Here is a 27,838-nt window from a genome sequence, read left to right on the forward strand (position 1 = left end):
AGATAAAAATGTTTTCCCAACCTACCTCAGAGAGTTACCGTGGGGCTTAAACGAGGTAATGTGGCTTTGAACTATATGAATGTTAAGGATTATTACACCTCGCGTTTCTTTTCGCAGGAGTCACAGGGGAAACTAGGGTTTGGCATTTATCATGAATAATGGGTCCCTTTCTAACCTCTGTTAGAATGATGGGCGATTCTCAGGGAAGCCTGTACAGAACTTGGAAAGTAGGAAGAGAATAAACATGATCTCTTGGCTTCCAGTTCTTCTGAGAAGGTATTACAGTTGTGGAAGATACAATGGTGGTGAGATTTTGAAATGGAAGTCCCCCAGCTAAGTTAGTCTTTGCTGCTCCTAACTTACCTATCCTTTCTGTACTCTTGTCCCCAAGCCTACTGCTTTCATAATCTTGTGTAAGGAAATAGTGAAGAGATAAGAACTTCCTGCTTTTGGAGTGGATCCTCTTCTCTTTCATTTCTTCATATTCCAAAAAGGAAATATTACTCTGGCTATTGTTTATGAATTGACATAATTTTTCTTTTTTCTTCTTATATGTCTCCCCCACCCCCTTAACCATCTACTGATTTTTCTTTTCTTTTCCTGTCCTTGGTCCTTACTGTAGTTAACCAAAATACCAAAGTATATTTACCATCATGTGCTATTTCTTGAGATGTTGTTTGTCTTCTGTTTTTAATTAAAACTATTTGGGATGAAAGTTTTATATATTTCTTTATTAAACCAAATTCTAAAACGTATTTTTTATTAGTGGTTAACCTTGGACTGATTTTTTTCCTTTGGGTGTTTCCCAGCGAGGCTTAATGCATATACATGTGCAGTTCTTTCCAGGGTCTTTTTTATTCCTATTACCCCAGTATTTAACACTAATAGATGTTATTCCTTTTTAAGGCTCAACTCCAGGTTTGAGCCATCCCTTAGAAAGCGGCCTAACCTCGCCGCCACCTTGAACATCATGGGGAGTTCCTGGGACCCCATTCGTATGAAGATCTCTATTTTTCAGCTTTTCAGGACTTAAGCAGTACTGCTATGGAAAAAGGAAAGCCTAATTTCCCATGCCTCCTCCCTATTCTGGGAAGGGCACGGCGTGCGGTGAGCAGGACACCTGCTCCAGCATCCTAGGGAAAAAAACACCACTGCCTTCCCCGCCCCCAGAAAAGCGCCATTCTCCAGGTGCTTCCCACTCCCAGCCTGGACCGAGAGTCAAAGACGCCCCTCACCTGCAGGGTGGGCGCGGAACGGCGCTGGCCCCGCCTTCTCCAGTCGGGGGGCGCGGGTGGAGCAGGTGATCCCGCGCGAGGCTGGAGGCGTGCGGAGTTAGTTACCTGGCGGTGCGCGGGCGGGGCGTGGGGAGGGCGGGGCGAGCGGCGGGGGGCGGGGGCGGGGCCTGGGTGTCATCCCAGGCTTAGATTGGTCGGCGCCGCGCCTGTCTCCATGTGCCGCGCAGTGGAGGCACAACATTCAAGTCCGGGGGCGGGGCCGGCAGGCGCCCGGAGGAAGCGGCCGCGCCGCAGCTGCGGGGCGTGGGGGCGGTGGCGGCGACCAAGGCCGAGGCTGAGGCAGCGGAGGCTGTGGTGAAGGCGGCAGCGCCCCATCGGGGACGGTGCTCCCTCGGGCCCCCTTTTAGGCCCTATGGAGGCGGCGGCAGGCGGGGGTTGCGGCTCCGGGCCGCCGCTGCTGCTGAGCGAGGGCGAGCAGCAGTGCTACTCCGAGATCTTCGCGCGGTGCACCGGCGCTGCAGGCGGGGGCGCCGGATCCGGGCCCCCTGAGGCCGCCAGGGCTCCCCCCGGTACAGCCACCGCAGCCGCGGGCCCCGTGGCCGACCTATTTCGGGCGTCGCAGCTGCCCGCCGAAACGCTGCACCAGGTAGGTCCTCGCACCCTGTGCCCCTACGGGTCTATGAGGAGCATTTCTGTGGGGACAAGGGGCGGGGTGGGGCAATAAGGCTGCCCACAGGGACCCAGAGGCCTTGATCAGGTCGCAGAGAGGGGGTTCGCAGCCGGGAATGGCGGCGACGCCCTGGTCCCCCGGGGGACACCAGCCTCTTCTGCAGCTTAGCAGTGCTGGGTGCGCTCCCCATCTTCCTTCCCTGAGACGGACTGGCACTCCCTCCCTTCCTCCGGCTATTTCTGGGGCTCTGCAGCCGCCCAGACCCAAAGTTTGCCTTGTTCTGGAAGTGGTGTTTGTTTTGGCTGGTGTGTGGTTTAACCTCTTCTTGCTCGCTCCTGCCCTTCCCGCTCCTGGTTGGGTGGGAAGAGGTGGGCGCCCGAGGTGGGGGGCTTGCTGGGATTTGAACTTGAAGTGTATGTGGTGTGTGTGTCTGTAGGATCAGGGGCCCAGGACTAAATGTTGTCCGCTCTATATACTTGTAATATATACATATCTACTGTATATATTGCCCGCTAACGTATTTCTGAATATTAGTATTAAACTAGAAAGCCTTAATGACAAGTTGCAGAGCTGGGACACAGGGCTGCAATAGGACGTCTGTCAGGGCAGAGCCAAGCTTCCTGTTTAGGGCTAGAGGTGGAACCCAGAGGTCTGCCATGGGGGACAACTGTATTGCCCATATTATCATTACTTGGATTTGAAAATAGAATTGGTAAGTAACGTGTGTCACAGGCACCTTCTTTTGGCTGCTCCAAACCTGGAAAAGGACGAGGGTATGATCCACAGCAGATGCTGGTTTTGTTTTGTGCTTTCCTGGGAGCTTGGAGAAAGACTACTTGATAAGCACTTAGTCTTTTGATGTTACCAGCACTAAATGGTGATGAGATTCTTAATATCAGGCCCAAAACGTGAAATGAAGCTTTTCTTAAAAGCAATAGCCAGTATGAAAGTTAACATCAATTGAATATTTTAAGTGGGGAATGGTATTTTAAAATCTAGTTCCAAAGGCGCACTGAAGGTTTTATGGTTTACTCGCAATATCATTGTTTGTAGGGATTTTTCCTTATTGCTTAAGACTGCATTTTATATTGCGGAAGCATGCATATGCCTGTCTGTGAGGGTAACTTTACTCACTGTAATCTTTCACCTTTTAGAATTCAGGATTTCCGAAAATATAATTAGTATTCACAGAATTTAGCATGGCTGATTGTCTCTTAAGAAGTCCTTGATATGTAGATAGCTCTGCCACTGCTGTTGAGTAGTTGAGCTGGACCACGTAGAGAAAAAAAGTCAGTGTATTAAAACACAAGCCATGGTTTTAACACCAGGCCCTCAGAATACTCCCAAGCATAATAAATTGATTAAATGCTGTCACTACTTCTCAACTGGAAGAGGAATAAGTGACTGAGGCTACACAGAAAGTGACAGCTGGGCACTATTAAGGCTTGTTTTGTTGTCAGTAATAGATGGAGTGTGATAAGAGAAGGTTGGGTATATTAAATTTGAATTATGTTGGGTAACTCCTCTTGAGGAGTTGGGGAAGGGGCTTTCCTGGTGTTACAATCCATGCTCCCTTGATTTACAGATGATTTAAAAAGAACCTAAATCACAGTGCCTTTGCATGAATTAGATTCTATTCTTGATGTCGGGTCGAAACCTGCTTGCAAAAGACTGCTTCTGATGCTGGCAACAGGGAACGTCCCTAGAGGATCGCTTGTAGTAAATCTCTCAGAGCTTTAAACTCCCCTTTTCAGCCCAGCAAAACAAAATACATTCTTCCCCATTAACCTAACACCATTGCAGTCATCCAATCTTCTTCTTACAGGTGAAAATTAACAACAAAGCCATCCTAGACAGGGAAATGTAATCAGAAGAGATTCAAACAAAGCCAGCAGCTGGCAGCCACTTAATTTTTACCAACTACTTTGGTGGGGTGTGGTGTGGTGTGTCTGGGTGTGTATATGTGTGTGTGCATGCACGCACATGCTTCATTCACCTGCATTTGCACTCCTCCATGAGTGTATTAGCCATTATTTAAAACAAATGTGGACTTTTCCCCCTTTCCCTGTTAAACAGAAACCTATAAGTTCAGAATTAAGTGGCCCAACAGGTATAACTGCTCAAATCATGGTGGCACCAACCAGCCTTTGTAGTTTCTATGGTAACAGCCAGATTTTTCTTCTTGGTAAGCATATAGTTAAGATTACCATAATGTTCCAGGAAGGGTGAAACTCTTACCTGGAGTAAATGTTCCATAAAAATACTTAATTTTGTCTCCTCGTTGGAGTAAAAATAAACCACTACAACTGTTACTTCGTTATGGAAGTGAATCATCTTAGGGATTTTTTTCAATTGAAATGTATATGTATATATATATATATATATAATTTATTAAAATATATTTTAATAGACTTTATTTTTTCAGAGCAGTTTCAAGTTCACAGCAAAATTGAGGGGAAGGTGCAGAGTTCACATATACCCCTTCCCCCCCGCCCCAGCCTCCATCATGATCAACATCCCCACCGAGTGGGGGCATTTGTTACAGTTGATGAACCTACATTGACACGTCATAATCACCCAGAGTCCACAGTTTACATTAGGACTCCCTCTTGGTGGTGTACACTCTATGGGTTTGGGCAAATGTATAATGACATGTATCCATCTTTATAGTATCATATAGTGTAGTTTCACTGCCTTCTGTGCTCCACTCTGTGCTTCATCCCTTCCTCTTACCCCCAACCCCTGGCTGGTCACTGATTTTTTTCACTGTCTCCATAGTTTTGCCTTTTTCAGAATGTCACACAGTTGGAACCACACAGTATGTAGCCTTTTCAGATTGGCTTCTTTCATTTAGTAGTATGCATCTAAGATTCTTCCGTATCTTTTCATAGCTTGATAGTTCATTTCTTTTTAGTGCTGAATAATATTCCGTTGTTTGGGTGTACTACAGTTTATCCATTCACCAACTGGAAGACACCTTGGTTGCTTTCAAGTTTTGGCAATTATGGATAAAGTTCCTATAAACATCTGTGTGCACTTAAGTTATCAGCTCCTTTGGGTCAATACCAAGGGTCATGATTGTTGGATCATATGGTAGGAGTATGTTTACTTTTGTAAGAATCTGCCAAACTGTCTTCCAAAGTGGCTGTACCATTGCATCCCCACCAGCAGTGAATGAGAGTTCCTGTTGCTCCACATCCTGTTGATCCACAAATGATAAGGATCAGCATTTGGTATTGTCACTGTTCTAGATTTTTGCTGTTTTAATAGGTACGTAATGGTATCTCATTGTTCTTTTATTTTGCAGTTCCCTAATGGTATATGATGTTGACCATCTTCTCGGGCTTATTTGCCATTTTGAATTATATTTTAATGCATCATAATAGCCTATTTTAAAAGGCCTTTTGGACTCTTTATAGAGTATTTATCTTCATGTGCTGATTTATTTTAAAAGGATTCTAGTAATAGGTAGAAAATTGGTAGAATGAAACATTTAAATTAGAAAAAGAAACTATCAATATCTGAGAAACAGGTAAATAGTTTTTGTTAAATACTTCAAGACAAAGGACTACAAATGTTAGGGTGATGGGTTTCCCAGGTTGTGAAGTATATCATTGGTATTCAAAGGCTAGCATTTTACTAGCAGGCAAAGGGTATGGTGGGAATCAGGTTTGGGTTTGATGTGTATCTGAGGCATTTGAGTTTCTATTGCTCATCAGACACGGTTCTAGCTGCTGAGGTTATAGCAATGCATCAAACACAAATTCCTGTCCTCATAGAGCTTACATTTCAGGGCAGATGTTTTCATTCTTCAGAGTTTGAGTAAGAGAATATTTAAAATAAAACATCTAGAAATAAAATGTCTGCCTTAAGCTGGCAAGTTTTGTGCTTGACATAATGAATTAACAAACTGTAGACTCATTTATAATATTGATCTTAGGATGGTGTCTTAGTCTTTGGGAATGCTTTGAATATTTCAAGTAGTCATTATAATTATTTTCATTTATATGATAGTTAACTCTTTGTTTTGAAATAGTGTCTTTATTTTTCATTGAGATATAATTGGCTTATAAATTAGTTTCAGGTGTACAATATAATGATTCGATATTTGTATATTTATTGCAAAATGGTGACCACAATAAATTTAGTTAACATTTATCACCACACAGTTACAAACTTTTTTCTTGTGATGAGATTATTACAATTTACCCTCTTAGCAACTTTCAAATATACAATATAGTGTTATTAACTATAGTCACCATGCTGTACATTACAACCCTATGACTTATTTATTTTATAACTGGAAGTTTGTACCTTTTGAGCACCTTTACCCATCCCCACCTCCCCCACCTCTGGCAACCACCAGTTTGTTTTCTGTATCTATGCATTGAGGGTGGGAGTGGGGGTTGGTTGATTGGTTTTTAGATTCTACATATAAGTGAGATCATATGATATTTGTCTTTCTATGTCTGACTTGTTAGTTAACTTAGACATTAAGGGAAATAGTTATAAAACACTGTTGATTCTGTATTATCAGGGGAAATCACTGAATGGGAGAAAAGCCAATAAATGATGTCTGATTGTTTAAGCAGCTTAGATTGAGATAAAGAAGTAAAACAAAGCAATGAGAAGTAGGGGATATTTTAAAAAATCATGCACATGGCCTCTCCTTTGGATGGAAGTCATATTTAAAGGTTGTCTTGCAATTCTTTGAAGCAACTGTTTGGACGTTAAAGAAAACTGTAGGCAAAAGACAAAATTCTTGTGAACTTTTTCCTGTTGTAGGTTACTAGCCAGAACTATTTTTAAAAAACACAGATGAAACAATGTTCTATTTTTGCATATTTATATCATATCCCCTTGTAGCATGTACTTTAGGAAGAGAAAGGCCAGCATACTGAAACAGTAACTAGGAATATATGCTGTTTGAGATAGAAAGTGTTTATTCCTTTTTTTTTTTTTGTAAAAGATAATGAATGCCAGCAGATGTAGTAAGCTCCAAAGTGGTTTAAACCATTGTCTGGTTAAAAGGAGGATATTTGCATAATTGTTACTTGTTGACTCTTTCATAAAAATATTTCAGGTGTGCAAGCTAGAGCTACAGCAAATAACTGTGCACCCAACACTCAGCATAAGAAGTAAAACATACCAGAGGGTAAGGGGGGTGGGGGGTGGGGGGTGGGAGATGAGGGTAAGGAGGATCAAATATATGGTGATGGAAGGAGAACTGACTCTGGGTGGTGAACACACAATGTGATATATAGATGATGTGATACAGAATTGTGCACCTGAAATCTATGTAATTTTACTAACAATTGCCACCCCAATAAAAATAAAAAAAAAGTAAAACAGCCCAGTTAGTGAGAAAATTTCCTGTGACCCCTGTTTTGGTCCTGTTTTCCTCTCTTCCTACCCTGGAGGTTACCACTATCCTGAATTTGGTGTGCATGATTTGAAAAAAATTTTAATGCTTTATTATATGTATGTGTATATATTGTGTGTATGTGTATATACATATGTGTGTATATACTGGAGGTGCCCCAAAATGCATACAATTGGACGCTTTGGTCAGTGTTGCTCAAGCAGTAGTTTGCCATCATCAGAAGTGTCTGGACGCTGATGGTAACCACTTGGAGCACCTCTTGTAATTGCAGAAGTCAAACGTGACTTGTATTCATCTTTTGTTATCAGTACATATTGAGTATTACAATTTTAATACAGTTTTTTCTTTTCTTAAAATGTGTATACATTTTTTTGGCACCCTCTGTATATAGTGTGTATATATGTGTGTGTATGCCACTAAAACCATCTATTGTTTTATATGGCTTTTCAGCTTAAAATGAGGAGTATCATCCTCTTTGTAACTTTCTGCAACGTGTTTTTCCTCTCATTGTTATATTTTTGAGATTCATCCTTGTTGACACATGTAGCTCTAGTTCATTTATGTTTCCTTTTAAAAAAAAATCTTTATTACTTACTTGTTCTTTACTTACTCTTCATTACTTACATCATTATGGTGCTGTAGAAACCTTTAGGCCTAAGGAAAGTAGGTGGCATTTTTCTTTTTATGACTGGGGGACTGTTCTAAACATGTACGAATATTAAAAATGCCTTTATAGATAGCAAAATGCACACTGATATTCTTGAGCATATTAGAGTACTTTTGAGCTAATTGATTAGGCTTTCATTAGCTTATTTTTTTCTAATCTTCTTTTCAAATGGAAAATCTCAAACAAGTAGGTAGAAAAATACATTAAACTCCTCTGCACTTGTCACCCAGGCTCTACAGCCATCAATATATGGCCGATTCTATTACATCTGCATTCCTACTTTTGTTCCCTTCCTCTTCTGTTATCCTGAAGCAAGTCTCAGACGTCATATGATTCATGGTGTTTTATTTTTAAGGAAGATATCTGGGTGTGGACAGAGGAGATGGGAGCATGTAGGGGTTTGATATGGGCAGAAAAGATACCATGGCCTGTGGTCGAATGGCACGTCTGAGTGGTGGTTTCATGCAATCAAGCCACTGGTAGTCTTTTAGAGAGTAATGTTTGAGAACTGGTTTGGAATAATTGGGGGAAACCAATAGGGAGATTGAAAAAGTAACAAAGTGAAGACTAGAAATACAAGATGGATTTGAACATTGTCCTAGTTTCACACTCATAACTAGGGACTGCCCTACTTTAAGGGTATAGAAAATTGATTTTGAGGAAATCTTGAGTTGTTTTCCTAATTATTGGTAACTTTTTAAGAAGGGTTTGGTTCCTTTCCAGGTTTTTTGAAACTTTCTATTTGTTTTCTAAAGGTAAGTGTCTAGTATTTTGTATGTATATCCTTCTGTTCTTCAGTACATGTCTGTTGGTGGGCAACTATCTTAGTCTGTCCAGGGTGCTCTCACAAAATACCACAGCATTGTTGGCTTGTAGACAACAGACACTTATTGCTCACAGTTCTAGAAGCTGGAAGTCCAAAACCAAGGCACTGGCAGATACAGGGTCTGGTGAGGGCCCCTCTCCTGGTTCTTAGCTGGTTTCTTCTCGCACTGTCCTCATGTGGTGGAAAGGGCTAAGGAGCTCTCTTGCCTCTTCTTGTAAGGGCACTAATCCCATTCATGAGGGCTCTACCCTTACGGCCAAGCACTTTCTAAAGCCTCCGCCTTCCAATGCCATCACATTGCGGGGTAGGTTTTCAACATGAGTTTTGGAGGGGCAAGCACATTCAGATCACAGCAGCAACCCACTAACCTGGGTTGTTCAGTACTGAGGGGGCATGCATGGGACTTACCGTTTCCAAACCAGGACAGTCCTAGGTAAACTGGGATGGTTGGTCACCCCCGCTAGTGGTTACTGCACTAGTTACCCGTTGGTCTATAATGAATTTCCACAGATTTAAATTGCAGCTTCAAACAACACATATTTGATATCTCATTGTTTCTATGGGTCAAGAGTCCTCACACGGCTTAACTGGGTCTTTCTTTAGCTCAGAGTTTTTTAAGGGTGAAATCAAGGTGTTGGCAAGCAGCATTCCTTTTTGGAGCTTGGGGACCTCTTGCAAGCTCCCGTGGTTGTCAGTAGAATTCAGTTCCTTATGATTTTAGGACTAAAGCTGCCAGCTTCTAGAGGCCTCCCACAGGTCCCTGCCACACGGTCCTCTCCACAGGCAGCTCCCAGCGAGGCTGTTGGCTCCTTAAAGGACAGCAGGAGTTTCTCTGCAGTCGGCTTAGATGACTGACATCCCATCACCTTTGCCATATTCTGTTGGTTAGATGCAAGTCACAGGTTCTTTCTGCATCCAAGGGGAGAGGATTATACGAGAGCGCACACGCCAGGAAGTGAGAATTATTTGGGGTGGGGGGCACCTTAGGGTCTCCACCATGCTTGCCTTTCTGAATTTTCTGAAGCAGAAAATTATTCTGTTTTGGTTTTTGCAGCCAGAATACATACATGTCTTTGCTCAACCACTCATTTCCAATTTCTTTATCTTCTCAAAAAATATTTTCATGCATAATTCATTTTCTCATGCCAAGGACAACTGGCAAATACATATCTTCTTAGATATCCTTTTCAAGTTTAGTCTTGAGGCAGTTTGTTTTTCCTCTCAACTAGTAAGAGGCAGGGGACAAAAGTGGAAAAGCAGCCGTGAATACCCTGCTTGCCTGCTCCTGCACGGACTGCTCTAAAGCACGGTCCAGTCCGGGGCTTTGTGAACTGAGATGTGGGAAAAGTGCGTCTTTCTTTATACTAACCTGAGCTGAAATCGAGCATTTCCTTCTGTTATGCATGCAGGCAATAAACCACAGCAGTACTACTGTGTTTCCCCCCAAATAAGCCCTAGCCGGACAGTCAGCTTTAATGCGTCTTTTGGAGCAAAAATTAACATAAGACCCGGTCTTATTTTACTATAAGACCGGGTATAATATAATATAATATAATTAATTTTTGCTCCAAAAGGCACCTTAGAGCTGATTGTCTGGCTAGGGCTTATTTTCAGGGAAACACGGTAGCAGTACCTGTGACTTTATCACCTGTAGAAATAGGAAGTTTTTCAATCATATTACGGTTGTTGCAGGTATTTCAATGACAATTTACAATAATTTAGACGCACTGGCTGATCTTACTCATGGTGTTAATAAACACATGTGTTACTACTACAAACTTATTTTTAAAAATATTTTGATAGCTGTATTTCAATATATTTCATTTATAATCCTATGTATTTTTAGTGTTTAATTTTATGCATTTAAAAACATTATTCTGAGAAGAGGTCCATGCAGACTGCCAAAGGGAGTCACAGCACAAAAAAGGTTAAGAAGCCCTGCTCTGAACAAGGTGTCCGGACTAGAAATTTCAGTTCTTCGGAGTTCATTATTTCCAAAGTCAGAATGGTAGCAGCACTGCTGGCAAGGCTGGGTCAGGAATGAAGTTCCCTAAGGCCGCTGTCGTCCCTCTGCCTCTAGTCCGTCTTGCAATGGGGAAGGAAGCCCAGAGTGAATGAATGCTCAGCTGCTTTCTCCAGGACCTCAACCAGCAGTCCCACAAGCCCCTGGGGTCCCTGCAGTTCCAGCTCTGAGCTCTCTCTGCTCCTGACCTTTCTATTTGGCCCTCTCAGCTCTGCCTCACTCCAGAGAACCCCTGGCTGTTGGGCCTCTCTTATTTACCACTATTATCTCTACTTCTGAGACTGGCTAGACCATGGCCTTGAAGGCAAAAGTGATTTTAGCAGACTGGAGAAACCCAGCTATCTTCATAATTTCACTCATGACCAGGAGAGGCTATCAACAGTAGGCTAGTAATAAATGTTTGCTTTGACGTCATTCATTTCTAACACTTTGCCATTGGTTTACAGAAAAATATCTTTGTTCAGCCTCCTAGGGGTAATTAAGTGGTCTCCTGTGTTAATTTTTTGACTAATTAAAGTTAATCCCATAAAAGCCAGCACTTAAGAATTGTTGTGTTTTTTAAAAGGAGGCTTTCTAAATGTGTAACGTTTGCCCTGGCTGCCTTCAAATACCACAGTTAATAGAGTAATCTCCTTGTTTCTCCCTTAGTTCAGGGTCAGCCTTGTGAAAAACACAAACAGCTTTTTGCCCTTGGAGATGTTTGGTGTGCTTGCTTTTTTTTCCTTTGTGATCTTTCAGTTTAAAAATGTTTTAACTCCTCTCCCTTGCATATACTCCGGTACCGTTACAGTCCTGTTACTGAGTGATGACAATGGAATTAAAACACGTGCAGCTTCACATGTGGATGTTTTAGATCGTTTAATTTATTCATTGCTCTAGATCAAGGGTTCTTCACCTTGGCACTGTTGACACTTGGGTCCAGGTCATTCTTTGCTGTGCTCTGTAGCATGTCTAGCAGCATCCCTGGGCTCTACCCACTAGATGCCAGTATCTGTGCCTCCTTTAGTTGTTACAACCAAAAATGTTTCCAGACATACCAGATGTCCCTGGGGCAAAATCTACTCTGGTTGTAGATATATGGTGATAACCTTCATAGTAGGAGTTAGCCATTTATTTTCTGATTACTGTGTACTTGGTCTGTCCTATACTGGTAGAACACTCATTTAATTCTCACAACCAAACCTCCAGGTAGGTATGGTCATTTCCAGTTTTCTTCTTAAAAAATTTTTATTGGGGAATATTGGGGGACAGTTGTGTTTTTCCAGGACCCATTAGCTCCAAGTCAAGTCGTTGTTTTCATTCTAGTTGTGGGGTGTGCAGCTCACTGGCCCATGTGGGAATTGAACCGGCGACCTTGGGGTTATGAGCACCACGCTCTAACCAACTGAGCCAACCGGTCGACCCTGTCATCTCCAGTTTGAAGAAAACAAAATAGAGGCGCAGAGGTTCGGTAACTTGCCCAAGGTCACAGAGATACATGACTTCTGGCAACACTTTTCATAATTATTTGGGTTGAAATTCGCTCTTTGTCAAGGAGACAAACTGAAAAAGAAAGGAAGGTTTCCTGATGGTGCCTTAATAGAGAGGCTGTTGCTTTCGTAGCAATTCTTTGTAAATGTTGGAATTCTTGCTTACAGGGTGATGGATTCCATGGGTGTGTGCCTGAGTAAGGTTTTGGGCCATTTCTAAGGAGCTTCTGTGGTATGCTGAAGCAGAGCATGGAACAGTCTAGGGTCAAGGCCGATCAAACTTTGGAGCCACGGAAGCCATCAGAAATTAGGGTAAGGCTACGTATTGCTCAGGGCCCTGCAGGAAATGGCATGCTCACAGGGTTTTACTGAAAGCAGGGGTGTTGAAGCACGGAGGGAACTAGCGGTAGCGGGAAGCCCGTGCTGTCCCTAGATCTGAAGGGGCGAGGGGACGGAATGCTCTTGCTGGAGCTGTGAGAGCTGGCTGCCCTGCCGACGCAGTCCTCTAGAAGAACGCAGCCAGAAGATTGCCAGATGGTGGCCAGGGGAGGCTGGATGGGCTGAGGGACAGATAACTCACTCTGTCTCCTGCCGTCTGATGTGCTGCAGTGCCTCTCATTGTCTTCACTCAGATGGAAGCCAGAGGCAGGGGAGCCCGGATGTTGAAGCTTCTAGACGCCAGCCTCCAGGGACAGGGGATGAAGAAGGGCTGGGAATGGCTCTGGGGAACACATGGAGGAAAAGCCAGCATGGGCTACGACCTGGCCTGGGAACCACTGCCCTGGATCCTACGGCGAATGGGGCATGGCTGGTGTGGGGACAAGGGAAGGCCATTTGTGCCAAGCAGGACCTGGGTGTAAGACCTCTGGGACGGGTAGGAGACAGCTGGACAGGGGCGACCTGCCCATCTGAGTTGCGTTTTTGCGCTCCAGGGAAGCCTTGAGGACTGCGGCCATCTGTCTGCATTTGGAGATGGGGTGTGTGTGCTTTTTGATTAGAGTGGAGCATTTCCATGACTTGCAGTGTTTGTTCTTATTCAGGGCACTGGAGAAAACGTAGCCGTGGAGTGGCCCTCTTGGAGATTCTGCCAGGAGTAGCTGCATGTGGTGGGGAAGGTCGCCCTAGGACCAGAAATAAATTCAGGGGAGTAGAAAGCGCATTGTAACGTTTGGTGGTACGGCTTTGTGTTAGTTGGGCTTTTTTCATTCCCTGAAGGATAGGATTCCTGCAGGAACTCTTCCTCACCCAAACATTGCTCTCTGTGTATATATGTATCCACTTCAGATTCTCTGTGTGTTGCTCAGACTCACTCAGGCCCTATTGAGCAAACTCAAAAAAACTTGGAATTCTCCTCATATACTGTAAAGGCAAGTGCAAAGGAACAGCTTTGTCCTCTTTTGCATTCTTCATGGGCTAATGTATCTTCTGGAAACCTTGTCATGGCAATGGGATATTACCTATCTCCATCGTGTACTACATAAAAATAGCCCTTTGTGTTCAAGGGTGCTGTTGGTGACAGGTGGTTGGGTGGATATCCAGCAAGCAGGGTGCTTTGTCAGCATTCCATTGTTTAAAGTTGTGAAATTAAAATGAATACTGATTTTTTTTCTTTCCAAATGTAATTTTATCTGTAATAGGCAGGTAGTGGTGCTCTGTTTAATTATGAATTATAAACGTTCCTTTGCAGGTCAGGTAAGTATAATGATTGGAGCCACCTGTCGTGGTGATAGGTGAATGGCTTCTCTACACAAGATTGGGTGTGAGGGCAAGTAGTAGAATTCTCTTATTCTTGAACAAATTGTTCTGCCTAAGTGCCTGTACTTTAAACCAAGGAGTAGCAAGCGGCCAGGTGGAATTAGGTGAGCTCTGAGCTGTTTATCAAATATAAATTTCTCGGACTTTTCTTAAATGGAACAGATAGATCCTTGGTGAAAGTCAGTTCCCCCGGCTAGTTTGAACATTGGTCTCACACGTGGGGCCAAGGATGGGCTGTTGACCATAATCTTAGTTTTTCCTTTGAAAAGTCCTTTGGTCAATTTCTTAGAGCTTAATTCTCAAACAGTTTGTCATCCACCCACCTTTCTTTTAGAAATTTGTCTCATATGTAAATAACAGCTCCTGGTGCTCAAACAAAATTTACTGTCGTTCTGAGAATTTTCGGCTCTCTTGAGAAAATACCGTGCCTGGGAATTTTAGACCTAAAAGTCATCTCTCTAATTCTGATAGGCATTGTTCTGCTGCAGAAATGGAGTCATCGCCTCTGTCTTTTCTCTTGGAGTCAGTATGAATATCTTTTTGTTAATAATATCGGAAATAGTTGTTGAATGGCTTGCTGGGTATCCAATACTATTCTTAGAACTTTTTGTGTGTATTAATATACTTAATTCCCATAAATATTCTTAACGATTTTTGTAACCATTTTCTAGATGAAGCATACTTACCAGTGTGCCTTTCTGTTTCGGGTAAGTATTGTTGTGCAGTATATGAGACCTGGTTGCTCCTTCTTGCGTTTCACTATGTTGAAGTGTTTCTGATACTGAAAGCATTCTTCTATCGGGGGATGGCCTATGGGCCAAACACATTCTGTCACCTATCTCTTTTTATTTTTTGGTATGGCCTATGAGCTCAGAATGGTTTTTAAATGGTTGGGGAAAAAATAAAAAGAAAGTTTCATGACATGTGAAAATTATATGAAATTCAAATTTCAGTTTCCTTAAAGTTTTATTAGCATACACCCACACTCCTGTGTTTATGTATTATCTGTGGCTGCTTTCTCACTACAGTGGCCGAGTTGAGTAGTTATAACAAAGACTATATAGCCAACAGAAGCTAAAGTATTTCCAGAAAAAAATTGCCAATCCCTACTCTATATTCTTCTACATCTAGAATGGGAAATTGTACTGAATACTACAAGCAGTTTGGGTTTTTTTTTTTTTTTTAAGGAGAGCGCAGCTCACAGCGCCCCATGTGGGGATCGAATCTGCAACCATGGTGTTAGTAGCACCGCGCTCTAACCAATTGAGCGAACCGGCCACCCATAAAAAAAAAAAAAAAGAAAGCAGATTGGATTTATGTACAGGTTCATGTGTATTTGATTTCTCTTTTGGTATGTATTATATTTTCCTCTCTTCCATTAATGTTACTGTATTCGCAAGCTTAGTTTCACGTATTATGGCATAGCTTGACTATACTTGATTTCAGCTCTCTTTCTATGTCCATATTGGTTATCATAATACTCATAATCCTTCTCAAATGAGGGAGAGTAATGACTTTTATCACTTCACTAGTTAATGTGTTTCCTTTGCTAGGTCAGTAATTATAATTCCCCCAGCTCTGTTTATTTCTAACTATATTGCTTTCTACTTTTGGACTTTCAACTAATATGTAAACATTGATACTTTAATAATCCTAACTGAGACACCTGCCCTGATTGTCCTATTTTAATTTAATAAATCCTGTATATGATAAAGATTACATCTTCTGTGTTCATCCTGTTGGATATAATATACTCAACATAATCAACTTTAGAACGTTCATGCAATTATTTTTTAAAAATATGCTTTCTCCTTTATCTCTCATTTCCCCACTTTTTTAAATAACAGCTTATTGAGATGTAATCCACATTACCATACAACTCACCCATTTAAAGTGTACAGTTCAGTTTTTAGTATATTCATTATCCAGAATGTTTTCATCACCCCAAAAAGAAACCCTGTACCCATTAGCAGTCATGCCCAATCCCACTATCCCTGGACCACCACAACTTTGTTTTCTCTCTCTATGGATTTGCCTGTTCTGGACATTTCACATAAATGAAATCATACAATATGTGGTCATTCGTGCCTGCTTTTTTTCATTTAGAATAACGTTTTCAACATTCATTCATGTTGTAGCATATGTCAGTACTTTCTGTGGCCCAATATTCTGTTGTATGGATGTACCACATTTTATTTATCCATATATCAATTGATGGACATTTGGGTTGTTTCTGCTTATTGGCTATTATGAATAATGCTGCTATGAATGTTTGTGTACAGGTTTTTATGTGGATGTGTGTTTTCATTTCTCTTGGTTAATTAGGTAGGAGTGGACTTGCTGGGTCATACGATAACTATGTTAAACCTTTTGCGGAACTGCCAGACTTTTCCAAAGCTCTGCACCATTTTACATTCCCACCAGCAACATATGAGGATTCCAGTTTCTCCACATCCTCACCAACATTTGTTATTGTCTGTCTTCAGTTATAGCCATCCTAGTGGGTGAGAAATGGTATTTTATTGTGGTTTTAATTTGCAGTCCCCTGACGACTAATGATGTTGATGATATCATGTGCTTATTGGTCATTTGTATATCTTCCTTAGGGAAATGTCTAGTCAGATCCTTTGCCCATTTTTAAATTGGTTATTTGTCTTTATAAAATACTGAGTTGTAAGAGTTCTTTATATATTCTATGTATAAGTCCCCTATCAGATAAGTGAGTTGTAAAAATTTTCTCCCATTTTGTGGGTTGTCTTTTCACTTTCTTGAAACACAAAACATTTTAAATTTTGGTGGGGTAATTTATTTTTCACTTTTGTCATTTATGTTTTTGTTGTCATATTTAAGAAACCATCTCCTAACCCCAGATCACAAGGATTTATTCATGTGCTTTCTTCTCAGAGTTTTATGGTCTTAGCTCTTATATTTAGGTCTTTTATCTATTTTGAGTTAATTTTTATATATGGTGTGAGGTAGGGGTTCAGGGTCTATTCTTTTGTATATGGATATCTAGTTGTCCTAGTATCATTTGTTGCAAAGTTGTCCTGGCATCATTCTTTTCCCATTGAATGGCTTTGGACCCTTGTCCAAAATCAATTGACTATAAGTATAAGGATTTATGTTTGGACTGGTCAGTCTAGTCCATCGATCTGTATTTCTATCATTATGCTAGTACCACACTGTCTTGATTTGTTGTATTTATTTTTCAGGCACATGTCCCCTTCCCCCCCACACACACTTAAAATGAGGACATTCCACACTTAATGGTATCTTACATTGCATCAAAGCTTGCAGACTGGGTGTTAGTGGCTTGGGAAAGGCTACTGGAGTCTAGAGGGGAGCATTGTTAACTCTTAGGAACCAAATGGGTAGGAGTGGGGGTAGTGAGAGACGTGGTAAATTGGATGCTCCTCCAGTATTTAGCAACAAACTCAAAGCAGAAGTGAAAAATAGTCTAGCTTTACATAATTTCAGAGCTGAGTATTAATGGTTCCAGTTTCTTGAAATGGATTCTCTAAAGGAATGCTACATCACCAAATGCTGTTGATGGCACAGAGGACAACAATGTGGAAAAATATGAACATTGCCCACTCTTAGTCAAAAAGATTGATAAAAGTCCAATTCCGAATGTGAAGAAGTTTTAGGAAAATCTTGAACAATTAATTTTGCTTATTTTTTATGTATATGAATGATAAAAATATACTGTGTTTCCCTGAAAATAAGACCTAGCTGGACAATCAGCTCTAATGCATCCATCGGAACAAAAATTAATATAAGACCTGGTCTTATTTTAGTATAAGACTGGGTATAATATAATATAATATAATATAATATAATAATGTAATACCAGGTCATATTAATTTTTGCTCCAAAAGACGCATTAGAGCTGATTGTCTGGCTAGGTCTTACTTTCGGGGAAACACAGTACGTCTAAAAGAGTTCCTTTAGTAAGTCTAAGATAATTGCTAAGAGGTCAAGTATTATGTCATATCTTATTTGGCAGTGTTTTCTTATGCTACCTAAAATAATGGTGTCTTATGTTTGAAATGCTGTTATCCTCCTGCTTCTAGTTCTGTTTACACCTCAGAGGGAGTTGGTTCCTTTCCCAGAGTCTGTTGTATAAATTGACCTTCTTGGTTTCTACTTCCTGTAGTCTCTACTTGTATATGTCCATCTGTTTTCTAGCCACTATAATTTTGTTCTTTCTCTTTCTCTTGTTTTTGTAGGTTTAAGTCTTTAAAAAAAAGCTGTGTTATTGTTCTAATGGAGTTATGAGTGGGAGTAGAGGTTCCATGTATTTTGAATCCAATAGAATATTCAGTCACTCAAGAGAGGAGCTTACAGAAAATGACTTTTAGAAAAGGTGCAAAAATAGTACAGAGTTCCCTTATATTCCTTACCCTGCTCCCTTAATGTTAACAGTTTATCTAATCATACTGTGTTTCCCCGAAAATAAGACCTACCGGGACCATCAGCTTTAATGAATCTTTTGGAGCAAAAATTAATATAAGGCCTGGTATTATTATTATTATTATTTTTTTTTTTTTAAAGATTTTTATTGGGGAAGGGGAACAGGACTTTATTGGGGAACACTGTGTACTTCCAGGCCTTTTTTTTTTTTTTTTTCCAAGTCAAGTTGTTGTCCTTTCAATCTCAGTTGTGGAGGGTGCTGTTCAGCTTCAAGTTGTTGTTCTTTCAGTCTTAGTTGTGGAGGGCACAGCTCAGCTCCAGGTCCAGTTGCCATTTCTAGTTGCAGGGGGCACAGCCCACCATCCCTTGCGGGAGTTGAACCGGCAACCTTGTGGTTGAGAGGATGCACTCCAACCAACAACTGAGCCATCCGGGAGGCAGCTCAGCTCAAGGTGCCGTGTTCAATCTTAGTTGCAGGGGGCAGAGCCCACCATCCCTTGCGGGACTCGTGGAATTGAACTGGCAACCTTGTGGTTGAGAGCCCACTGGCCCATGTGGGAATCGAACCGGCAGCCTTCGGAGTTAGGAGCATGGAGCTCTAACCGCCTGAGCCACCGGGCCGGCCCGAGAGATACTTTTTAATAACTCGATTACGGCATTTATTAACAGTTCTTTTTTTTCTTTAGCTTGCTTTACCGTATCTAGTCAGTATATTGTTTTCAACAGTTTTCCACTGACGTATTAATTTTGAAAACTGTACAAGCACATGCAGTTATTCAATTTAGGATATTTAATGTTGATACAATACTTTAGTCTACAGTCTGTATTCCAGTTAAATCATTTGTCCCCAAAATGCTTTTCGTAGGAATCTTTTTGTTTTTTCTTGATACAGGATCCATCCCAGGATCACATGCTGAATTTATTTGTCATGACTTTCTAGTTTCCTTCCTGTAAGCCTTTCCTTGTCTTTCGTGATGTTGACATTTTCAATAATGGTATTTCATGACACTGTTTTGCAGAATGTATCCAGTTTGGGTTTGGTTGGTGGCTTCCATGTTTAGATTAAGGTTATGCACTTTTGTCTGGATACTGAATAAGTGATCTTCTCAGGTAACGAATGCCGCAGGAGGCACATGATGTCTCATTGCCCCTCATTGGTGATTTAAATTTTGATCAATTGGTTAAAGTATTGTGTAAGTCTGAAGTGTTTTTAGATATGAAATATCAGAGTGATTGATACTGTGAAGCCTCTTATAACAGTGTTTAGATTGAAAAATTATGATTGACATATATGTAACATGAAATCCAAAGTGTTTTAACTTTTCTTTCTTGTGTCATATTTCTACCACTGAAATGTTAATGCATGATTTAGCCATTCATGACTTTTATTTCCTCATGCAGGCATTTTTTTTCCCTTAAAAATTTTAAATTGTTGTAAAATATACATAAAATTTACCGTTTTAACCATTTCACGTGTACAGTTAATTCAGTGGCATTAAGTACATTTGCCGTATCTTGCGACCAGCACCACTATTGATTTCTAGAACTTTTCTTCATCCCAAACAGAAACTCTGTACCCACTAAACAATAATTCTCCATCTCCTCCTCCCTCAGCTCCTGGTAACCTCATTTTATATGCCATCACAATATTTTAGAATAAACACCAACTTCCTGTGTTGTCTGGAATAAGGTCACTCAACTTTTTCTCCCATATCAGGACTATGATAAAAATATTATTTGCCATATAAAACAGAGCAATTTCTACATTTTGGCATGAATTGCTATATAGTGATTCTAAATCCTGGTAAAGGAAGCAGTTTTATTCTGAAAATTGACAGAAATAATCATTAGTTTGATAATTTTTACCTCTGGGGTGGGGTATTTTGGCTGGGGTAAGGGTAAGGAGAAGTGAAATTATTCCTCTAGGCTGGCAGAGCAGAGTTTATATTGCCTGTTATTTTTTCCATCCTGGCTGTCCAACCAATTGGGTAGTTTATTCACATCCACTCTTTTGTATGTGGCTCGATGGGTATAGATACATATGAATTGTAATAAATTCTAGCAATGTTAGAAGCCCAGGGTTCATAAAGGCACTTCATCACTGCGGTCTTTGTGTCCGTGTTTCCTGGCCTGTAAAGTGAACATAACAAAAGTAACTTCTCTCCTAAGAGTGCTTTGGGACAAAACTGTAAAACACTTTGCAGAGTGGAAAGGGCTCCTTATTCTTAGTAACACTCTCCAGTGTTCTTCGAGGGCTCACTCACTCCCAATCATTCTTCTATGTTAGGAATACTTCCTACGACTAGTTTTAATAGAACCATAGCATTTAGATACCATGGCCACATGTCCCGGTTTGTGCAGCTAAAGAAACAACTATCGATTTAAAAATACTCAAATAATAAAATTACCCAGATGACCCACGCAGTCCCTTGCTGTGTGGTGTTGGGTGTCTGTTTCATTTCCTTGACAGGTTTGACAAGGCCTGGAGACTGTAGCAGATTGCTTGGTTCGGGTGGGATGTAGATGAAATGAGAAGACTCTAGGACCAGCCTGTGAGTGGCTTGCTCTCGAGAGATGAGCGTATTGATAGATTGCATAACCCATTATTGATTAGGTACCTGCCAAACCATTTACAGGATTTCTCTGGGGTTCCCACAGATGGGGAGGATTCCTAGAGAGGCAAGAGGTCATTTATCTGAAGAGTCGGCAGTTACTTTAGGGTCCGACTCCAGGCTGCCTGCTATTGGGAGTAGCCTTTCACCATTAGTACACCTAGGGGCTTAATGATTCCTAGTGGGATGAGCTGGCCAGAAGTCAGGCATCCGTTTCCTGCTGTAACTAACTTCTGCCTGACGATTAAGGATAAGTGACTCTGAGGTGTGAGCCAGCTTGAAGGGACCCTTGTTCATTTTCCACTCGTGTCTGAAGAATGGTCAGACCTCCTTACTGTTGCTTCTCTGGTGGTACCGAAGCTCATGGAAGAGATGTTGACTTTTGTTTCTATAGTGCTGCCTGAAAACCCACCCCAGAACTGAGTGGCTTATAGTAACCATTCTCACGGTTTTGTGGGTCAGGGATTTCAGAAGGTCTCAGCTGGGCAGTTGATCTCTGCTCTAGACGGTATTGTTTGGGCGGCGGGGACTGGCGGTTCCACTTCCAAGATGGCTTCTTCACTCTTTGGGATGGTTCCTCAGTGTCCGTGTCCAGTCTCTCTCCATGTGGTATATCGTCCTCTGGGACTCTCCACACAGCTTAGGCTTCTCACGTCACGCTAGTTCCTCGGTAGTTGTACTTCTTACAGGGTGGTGGTGAAATGAAAGGTGCTATTTTAAATGCAATTAAATGTTGGCAAAATATATATTTGCTATTGGGATTGGGATGTTTATCATTTTATTTTGTCACATTTATAACCCAATCAGGGTAGAAACTTGAAGGAAAGAAGAAACGCGGTATTTCCTCTCCTCTTTGCATGGATAATGGGTTGTCCAAATAACAGGAGGTTCAAGTTCTTGGCTTGTTTTGGATTACTGAGCACCATTCTTCAGAAATGCTTTCCTAATGCTCTCCTGGCCATCTGGCATGAGCACAGAAGACCTTTTACTCAATAAAAGTAAACTGATAATAACAAGTTGAAAGATCTTGATAATAAATATATTTGTCCAGCTTTTCTAATCCCAGGTTATTGAAACTCTTGTCAGCCTTGGCTGGTATCCATGCTCTGTCTGTACCTTTGTGTTTTCTTTTTGTCCCGAGTCACTCCTGCTGAGTGAGCAGGAGAAGGAGGAGCAGTGCCGCTGGGATGTGGAATGGGCAGGGTAAGGCTTGCGTTCAGTGGCAGTAATGCTAAGGTTTTGGTAGAAAAGGGGCATGGCATCCTGACCCCCGATTTACATGCAAGGAAGAAGAGGTATAAAAAGGTAAAACAGCTTTTCTTTCTGGCGGCATCTGATTCTCTATCCTTTCACCCTAGTACCGATTCATAACACAAAACAGATGTGCCTTGGACAAGCAGAAAATAGTAGAGCTGGATCTTTTTATGATCCTGTATTTATTATTTGTAGCACTGGGTCTTTAAAGTAGGGAAAGTGATACTGATTCTAACTCGAAATTGTGGGCCACTTAATACTATGTATAAGGAAAGGTGACAAACCAAGTGGTTCTCAGCTTCTAACACCTTATCTAATATGGCATAAGTTAATAAATGGTCAGTTTTTAATGCCATAAAAAAGGGAAATTTCTGATAAGCTTTGCCTAACTTGAGAGTGCCATTTATATTACAGACAAAATGCTAAATTTCCCAAGCATTGCAAACACATCCTATCAGGGTTTTGAGTGCCCATAAGCAGTTCCTTAGAATGATTTTGCATGCTCAGATTACAGGTTCCCCTCCATACCGTATTTCTATTGCCTAGCACTGCAAGACTCTTTATAGGGTGTCAAATATGTGGGAGGATTTAAACGAATTCTCTTAAATGTTTCATGGGATAAGATGATCCAATGGGAACTGAATGTTTTCAATTAGGACGTTTCCATGGATACCATTAAGCGTGCCAAAATTCATAGCCACAGGAGAATTTACTGGCTTCAATATTGATTAGGAAATCTGAGAACAATCTCAAGAAGTGTAGGAGGTAGGCAGAGGATAAATTCTGTGGGTAGTATAAATTTTACTTTCTCTCCCATGGTTAAGGACTAGTCCAGGTAAAACTCTAGGCAGTCAGCCAAGTCTAACAACAGGATTTATGTTAAGAGCATGTCCAGAATAAAAGTGAACATGGGTTACTTTTTTTTACCCCAGGTGTAGATGCTATTTATTTATTTATTAATTAACGTTCACTTTCTTATGTGCTGGGGACAAGGCATTGGCAGTATTAAAAAAAAAACACACCACAAAAATTACAACCCTTTGTATCTATATCGTTTATAAAGAAAACATTCTAAATGCTGTCTTCAGACATTTGAAAACTCGCATCCTTCTGGGAAGGATTCACATCTTAGCTTATTACTCATTTTTAAACATGATTCGTTACCTGGGTTCTCAGATCTCCAAGGGATCTGTGGACAGAATTCAAGGGGACCCTGACCTTGGATGGAGAAAAAAGTACATATTTATTTTGACTAACAATGACTATTTAGCATTTTCATCAATTAATGAATGCAGGCAACAAATCACAGTACTATTAGCCCCACCTGTGACTTTGTCATTAATAAATCAGTTTCATATTGCATCACAGCTGTTGTAGATATGTTGAAATATCATTTATGCTAATCACTACTTCAAAATTTGGGCAGTTATTAGAGTTTCTGCTAGTTCTTGATACTTAATGCCATCAAAAAGAGCATACATATTACTATATCACAAATTAGTATAACATTTTAATAACTATTTTAATATAAGTTGCTTCCCTTGTAATCATATGTTTTATTTTTTGCATTTAAAAACATCACTCCTAAAAGGGATCCATAAAGTTTCACCAGACTGCCAAAGGGCCTATGACATCAAAAGTGAAAAACCTCTTTCCTCCCAGAATGTGGATTATAAGAGTTGTCATACCTAAATTTTCTGATCACAATTTAAGAAAGTAGTTTCCCACTGAAGTGCCTTTTATGGAAAATCTTTTAAAAAAAGAATGAAAAGTTAAAAGATAATTCTTTTCTGTTGGCTCATGTGTGGGTCCTACAAAGTACTTTGCAGTCACCTTTGACTTTCATTTGAGAATTCGTCTTCAGGGGATAAGTTATTACCATGGGCAGAAGTTGAAGAAGAAAAGGTGTTTGGGTCTGTGATGGGCTGCATTCCGTAGATCATTGTTAAGTCCCTGGGAGGGGAGAAAGGGTTCTTACTCACTTTCGTGTGGATTGTGGTGGAGGGGTCACACTCTTCCAGAAGTTTCCCCACACAGTGTCTCTTGCCTCCTCCTTTCCTGTGCCACAGTCCTCTGTGGGGCAGAGATGGGAGCTTGGATGCTCCATGGGCCTTGGGACCTTGACTTTTTCTCGTAGAGCTGTTCTCTGACTTAAGCTGGTGGGGAGTGACCAGAGGTTTAGCCATGAAACCATTTCATTCTGTGGCTGGGACTACACGAATGCAGAGAACATGGCGGAATGACTGGGAGGAGCTTTAAATGAAATGCCGTAATTGGCTCATGCTCCAAAGTCTATTACCGAGTATTGGGGTTCAGCCCAGCATCATTTTCATTCTGGTACCCAAGCTGTTGAAGCCGTGCCTATCTGGAATGTCACCGCTCATGATGGCAGAAGGGAAAAGAAACACGGCAAACCACCTGCCAGCTCTTAAAGCCTCTACCTTCATGAAGGCACGCATCACGTCTCCTCACAGGCCACTGGCCAAAGATGATATCAAGAAAGGGACAGTGAATATTTGTAAGCAATTATGCAGTCTCTCAACTCCTAAAACATCCAGAGGTACTGACCTTTTAATCACAAAGAATATTCGCAGGTGACTTCACAAAACTCACACCACAGTTTACCAAGACTCAACCCATGTCTACCCAACACAACACAACACACACACACACACACATACACACGCACGTGTGCGCACACAAATCAACATTCTCGAGACATTGCCAAATGCCTCAGGGTGGGGAGTACAAAATCGCCTCTGCTTGAGGACTATTGTGCTAAAGTGTCAAATACTCAACAAATCATAATGGCTTCAGCTGGCAATGTCTGGAGGTATTTTTTAACACAGTTGGGGAAGGTGCTATTGGCATGTAGTGGGTAGATACTGCTAAACATCCTACAGTGAACAGGACAGCCCCCACCACAAAGAACTAGCTGGCTTAAGATGTGAGTAGTGCCTAGGTTGAAAACCCCTGATTAGTACCAGGCCCTTTATATATATTTTGATGTTTTACAAGTACTCTGAAATTCATATTCCCACCTCTAGTTTGTTTTAGATGAAGAAATTAAGACACTGGCGTTAAGTAACTTGACCAAGAACTCACAGCTTCTAGGTGGTGGGCCTAGGATTTGACCCAAATATGTTTGCCTGCAGAACCCTGTTCTTTCCATACTGCTGTACTACTTCTTTAGCATTGGTTTCAATGTTAAAAAAGGAAGGCAATGCCCAAGTGATAACCATTGTGTGTTGTATTTGTTATTAATTGCTGCACAACAAATTACCTCAAAACTTGGCACTTGAAAACAACAAACATTTATTATCTTACACAGTTTCTGAGAATCAGGAATCCAGGAGAATCTAAGCTGGGTGGTAGTGGCTCAGGATTTCCCTCAAGGTTGCAGTCAAATTGTCATCTTTGTGCAGATGGAGGATCCACTTCCAAGATGGCGCACTCACATGGCTGTTGGCAGTTCCTCACCACATGGGCCTCTCTTTAGGAGGCCCATGACATGGCAGCTGGCCTCCGAGTGAAGGATCTGAGAGAGACAGCAAGACAGAAGCCACAGTAACTTTTATGTCCTTGCCTCAGAAGTCACATATCATCACTTCTGTCATAATCTATTTGTCACACAGACAACCCTGATACCATGTGGGGAAGGGCTGTACAAGGGCATCACGACTACTAGGAGCTGGAGCTCATTGGGGCTGGTTACCACATGTGTAGGATTCTTATTTCCCATAGTTACAAAATTGTAAATTGCATTTCCTTTTCGTATTCTAAAATTCCAAACCAGTATTGCATTCTTTTAAATGCCCAAATCATTAACAACATAAATGAAAATATAAATCTGCTCTTAGAAACATTTAGTAAATGGGCAGAATTAAATACTTAATATAAAAGCTATGTTGCACATACTTTATTTGGGAGATGTGTATTTTAATGAACTGAACTAGCAGAGGCCTCTTGAGTCCTGAGAAGTTTGGACTGCTGGTGCTTTTTTTTCCTAGAAAATGTCCTTGTACCAAACACTGAATTCTTCATTTTCCAAAATCCTTCCAACTTCCTTACATTTTTATTGCTGATTTGATGTGCTTGAATGACAGCCAAAGTATAAGATAAACGGTAGATGCAAAGACGGGGTGGTTTCCATGGAGACCTCTTGCAGGAGCCCTGCCTTTCTTCATCCAGCGATTGCTGGGAAGCATCCCCTTCCACTTAGTGTTGCACTCATCAATTTGAGTGGCTCTTGGAAAGGGGATTTGTTTAAACAAATTCAGAACTGAGTTTCTCTATATATCTTTAAGGTTGAATTAGGTTTTCCTGAAACCTGAGGATGTTAACAGTTCTTCTTACTAAAGCAGTTTAACTGTACTTTTGTTTATTACACATGGTTTGAGCTTTAGGGAATAAAAGAAGGGCCCTGACTGGGTACAGAGGTATATGGATTTACTCTGTCTAATCGTGCAACCATGAAATCAAAAATGTTCCCACCTCACGAATCAACCCATCACTTTAACCACTGTTGATTGCGTTCACTTAGAGCTTTTTGCTTCCTTTAAGTATTTTCCTTTTTCTTTCAAAATTGTGTTCAGTTGAATGTGACCAATTGTACACAGAGGCTGGCTCACAAACTGTCGCTCTTGACTCCTACTGTCCCAATGTCATGCTTCATTTACACAGTAATAGCTTTTCTTGACTTTATCTGTTGACTTGACATCCTATGCATCTTATTTTCTTTCTTAGACATAGGGAGATAGAAAAAAATGGAGTATTTGACGAAAATCTGCAAAAGTGAAGAGCATTGTGAAAGAGGCAGCTTTAATTTTGATTTTCACTGTAGCCAGAATAGGTGGCCCCCTGATGGGCAGACCTGCCTTCTCATTTTACACTGCCCAGTGTAGATGCCCAGGTCAGTCAAGGTCAAGCTGGTCACCATTACTACTTTTGGTTCTAAGTGTAGCTGTATACAGGGCTCTCACCATCATTAATAGAGGTTATAATGAAAATGAAGTATAGTCTCAGAGTTGTCTGCATGGGTGGTGACATGGGGCTTTGAAAGCTGGGAAGCTGGAGGTTTTTGTAATTTTAAGATATCCGTTATCAATTTTAAGAAGTTTTTCGTCATTATACATGCATGACTGATGGCATTTTCTGATCCTGAGGTTTTCTGGGCATTTTGAAATGGGGCCAGAATGAGAATAAAAATTAATTATGAAAAATCTGTTTGAAAGACTGATTCTGTTGTGATTCATTACAGACTTTTTATGCAACTTATATATTGCGTTTTTACCTTTGGGACTAGCATTCTTAAGAGCTGACGTTTACTCTGGACTTTCTAATGTGTATCAGCTATGTCAGCTCACGAGCATGTTTTCATCTGTGCATCATGTTATATTGGGACTTGGATGGAATGTAAATCTTTTATTGGCCTAAATCTGAGACTAATCCTCTGTATGGCTTTGGTAGAAAATCAATTTCCTCTGCTCTGTCAAGATTTTTCAGGTCAGTGCTCTTTGGAAGTTTCCCAA

The 27,838-nt window shown here is 41.0% G+C and overlaps 1 protein-coding gene across 9 annotated transcripts in view; it reads left to right on the top strand.

Annotated features, from left to right (window-relative positions):
* The first annotated feature begins 1,501 nt into the window (after positions 1–1,501).
* The window catches only part of REPS2 (RALBP1 associated Eps domain containing 2), a 194,736-nt gene continuing 168,399 nt past the window's right edge, over positions 1,502–27,838 (top strand). For all 9 annotated transcript variants that reach the window (XM_019746264.3, XM_019746269.3, XM_019746267.3 and 6 more), the window contains exon 1: positions 1,502–1,881. In XM_019746264.3, the coding sequence (XP_019601823.2) occupies positions 1,648–1,881 (234 nt within the window). In that variant the 5' untranslated portion in view covers positions 1,502–1,647. The remainder of the gene's footprint in view (positions 1,882–27,838) is intronic.

This window comes from Rhinolophus sinicus, chromosome 18, assembly GCF_057876585.1.
Source record: "Rhinolophus sinicus isolate RSI-liver-muscle chromosome 18, RSI-T2T, whole genome shotgun sequence".
Lineage (NCBI taxonomy): Eukaryota > Metazoa > Chordata > Mammalia > Chiroptera > Rhinolophidae > Rhinolophus > Rhinolophus sinicus.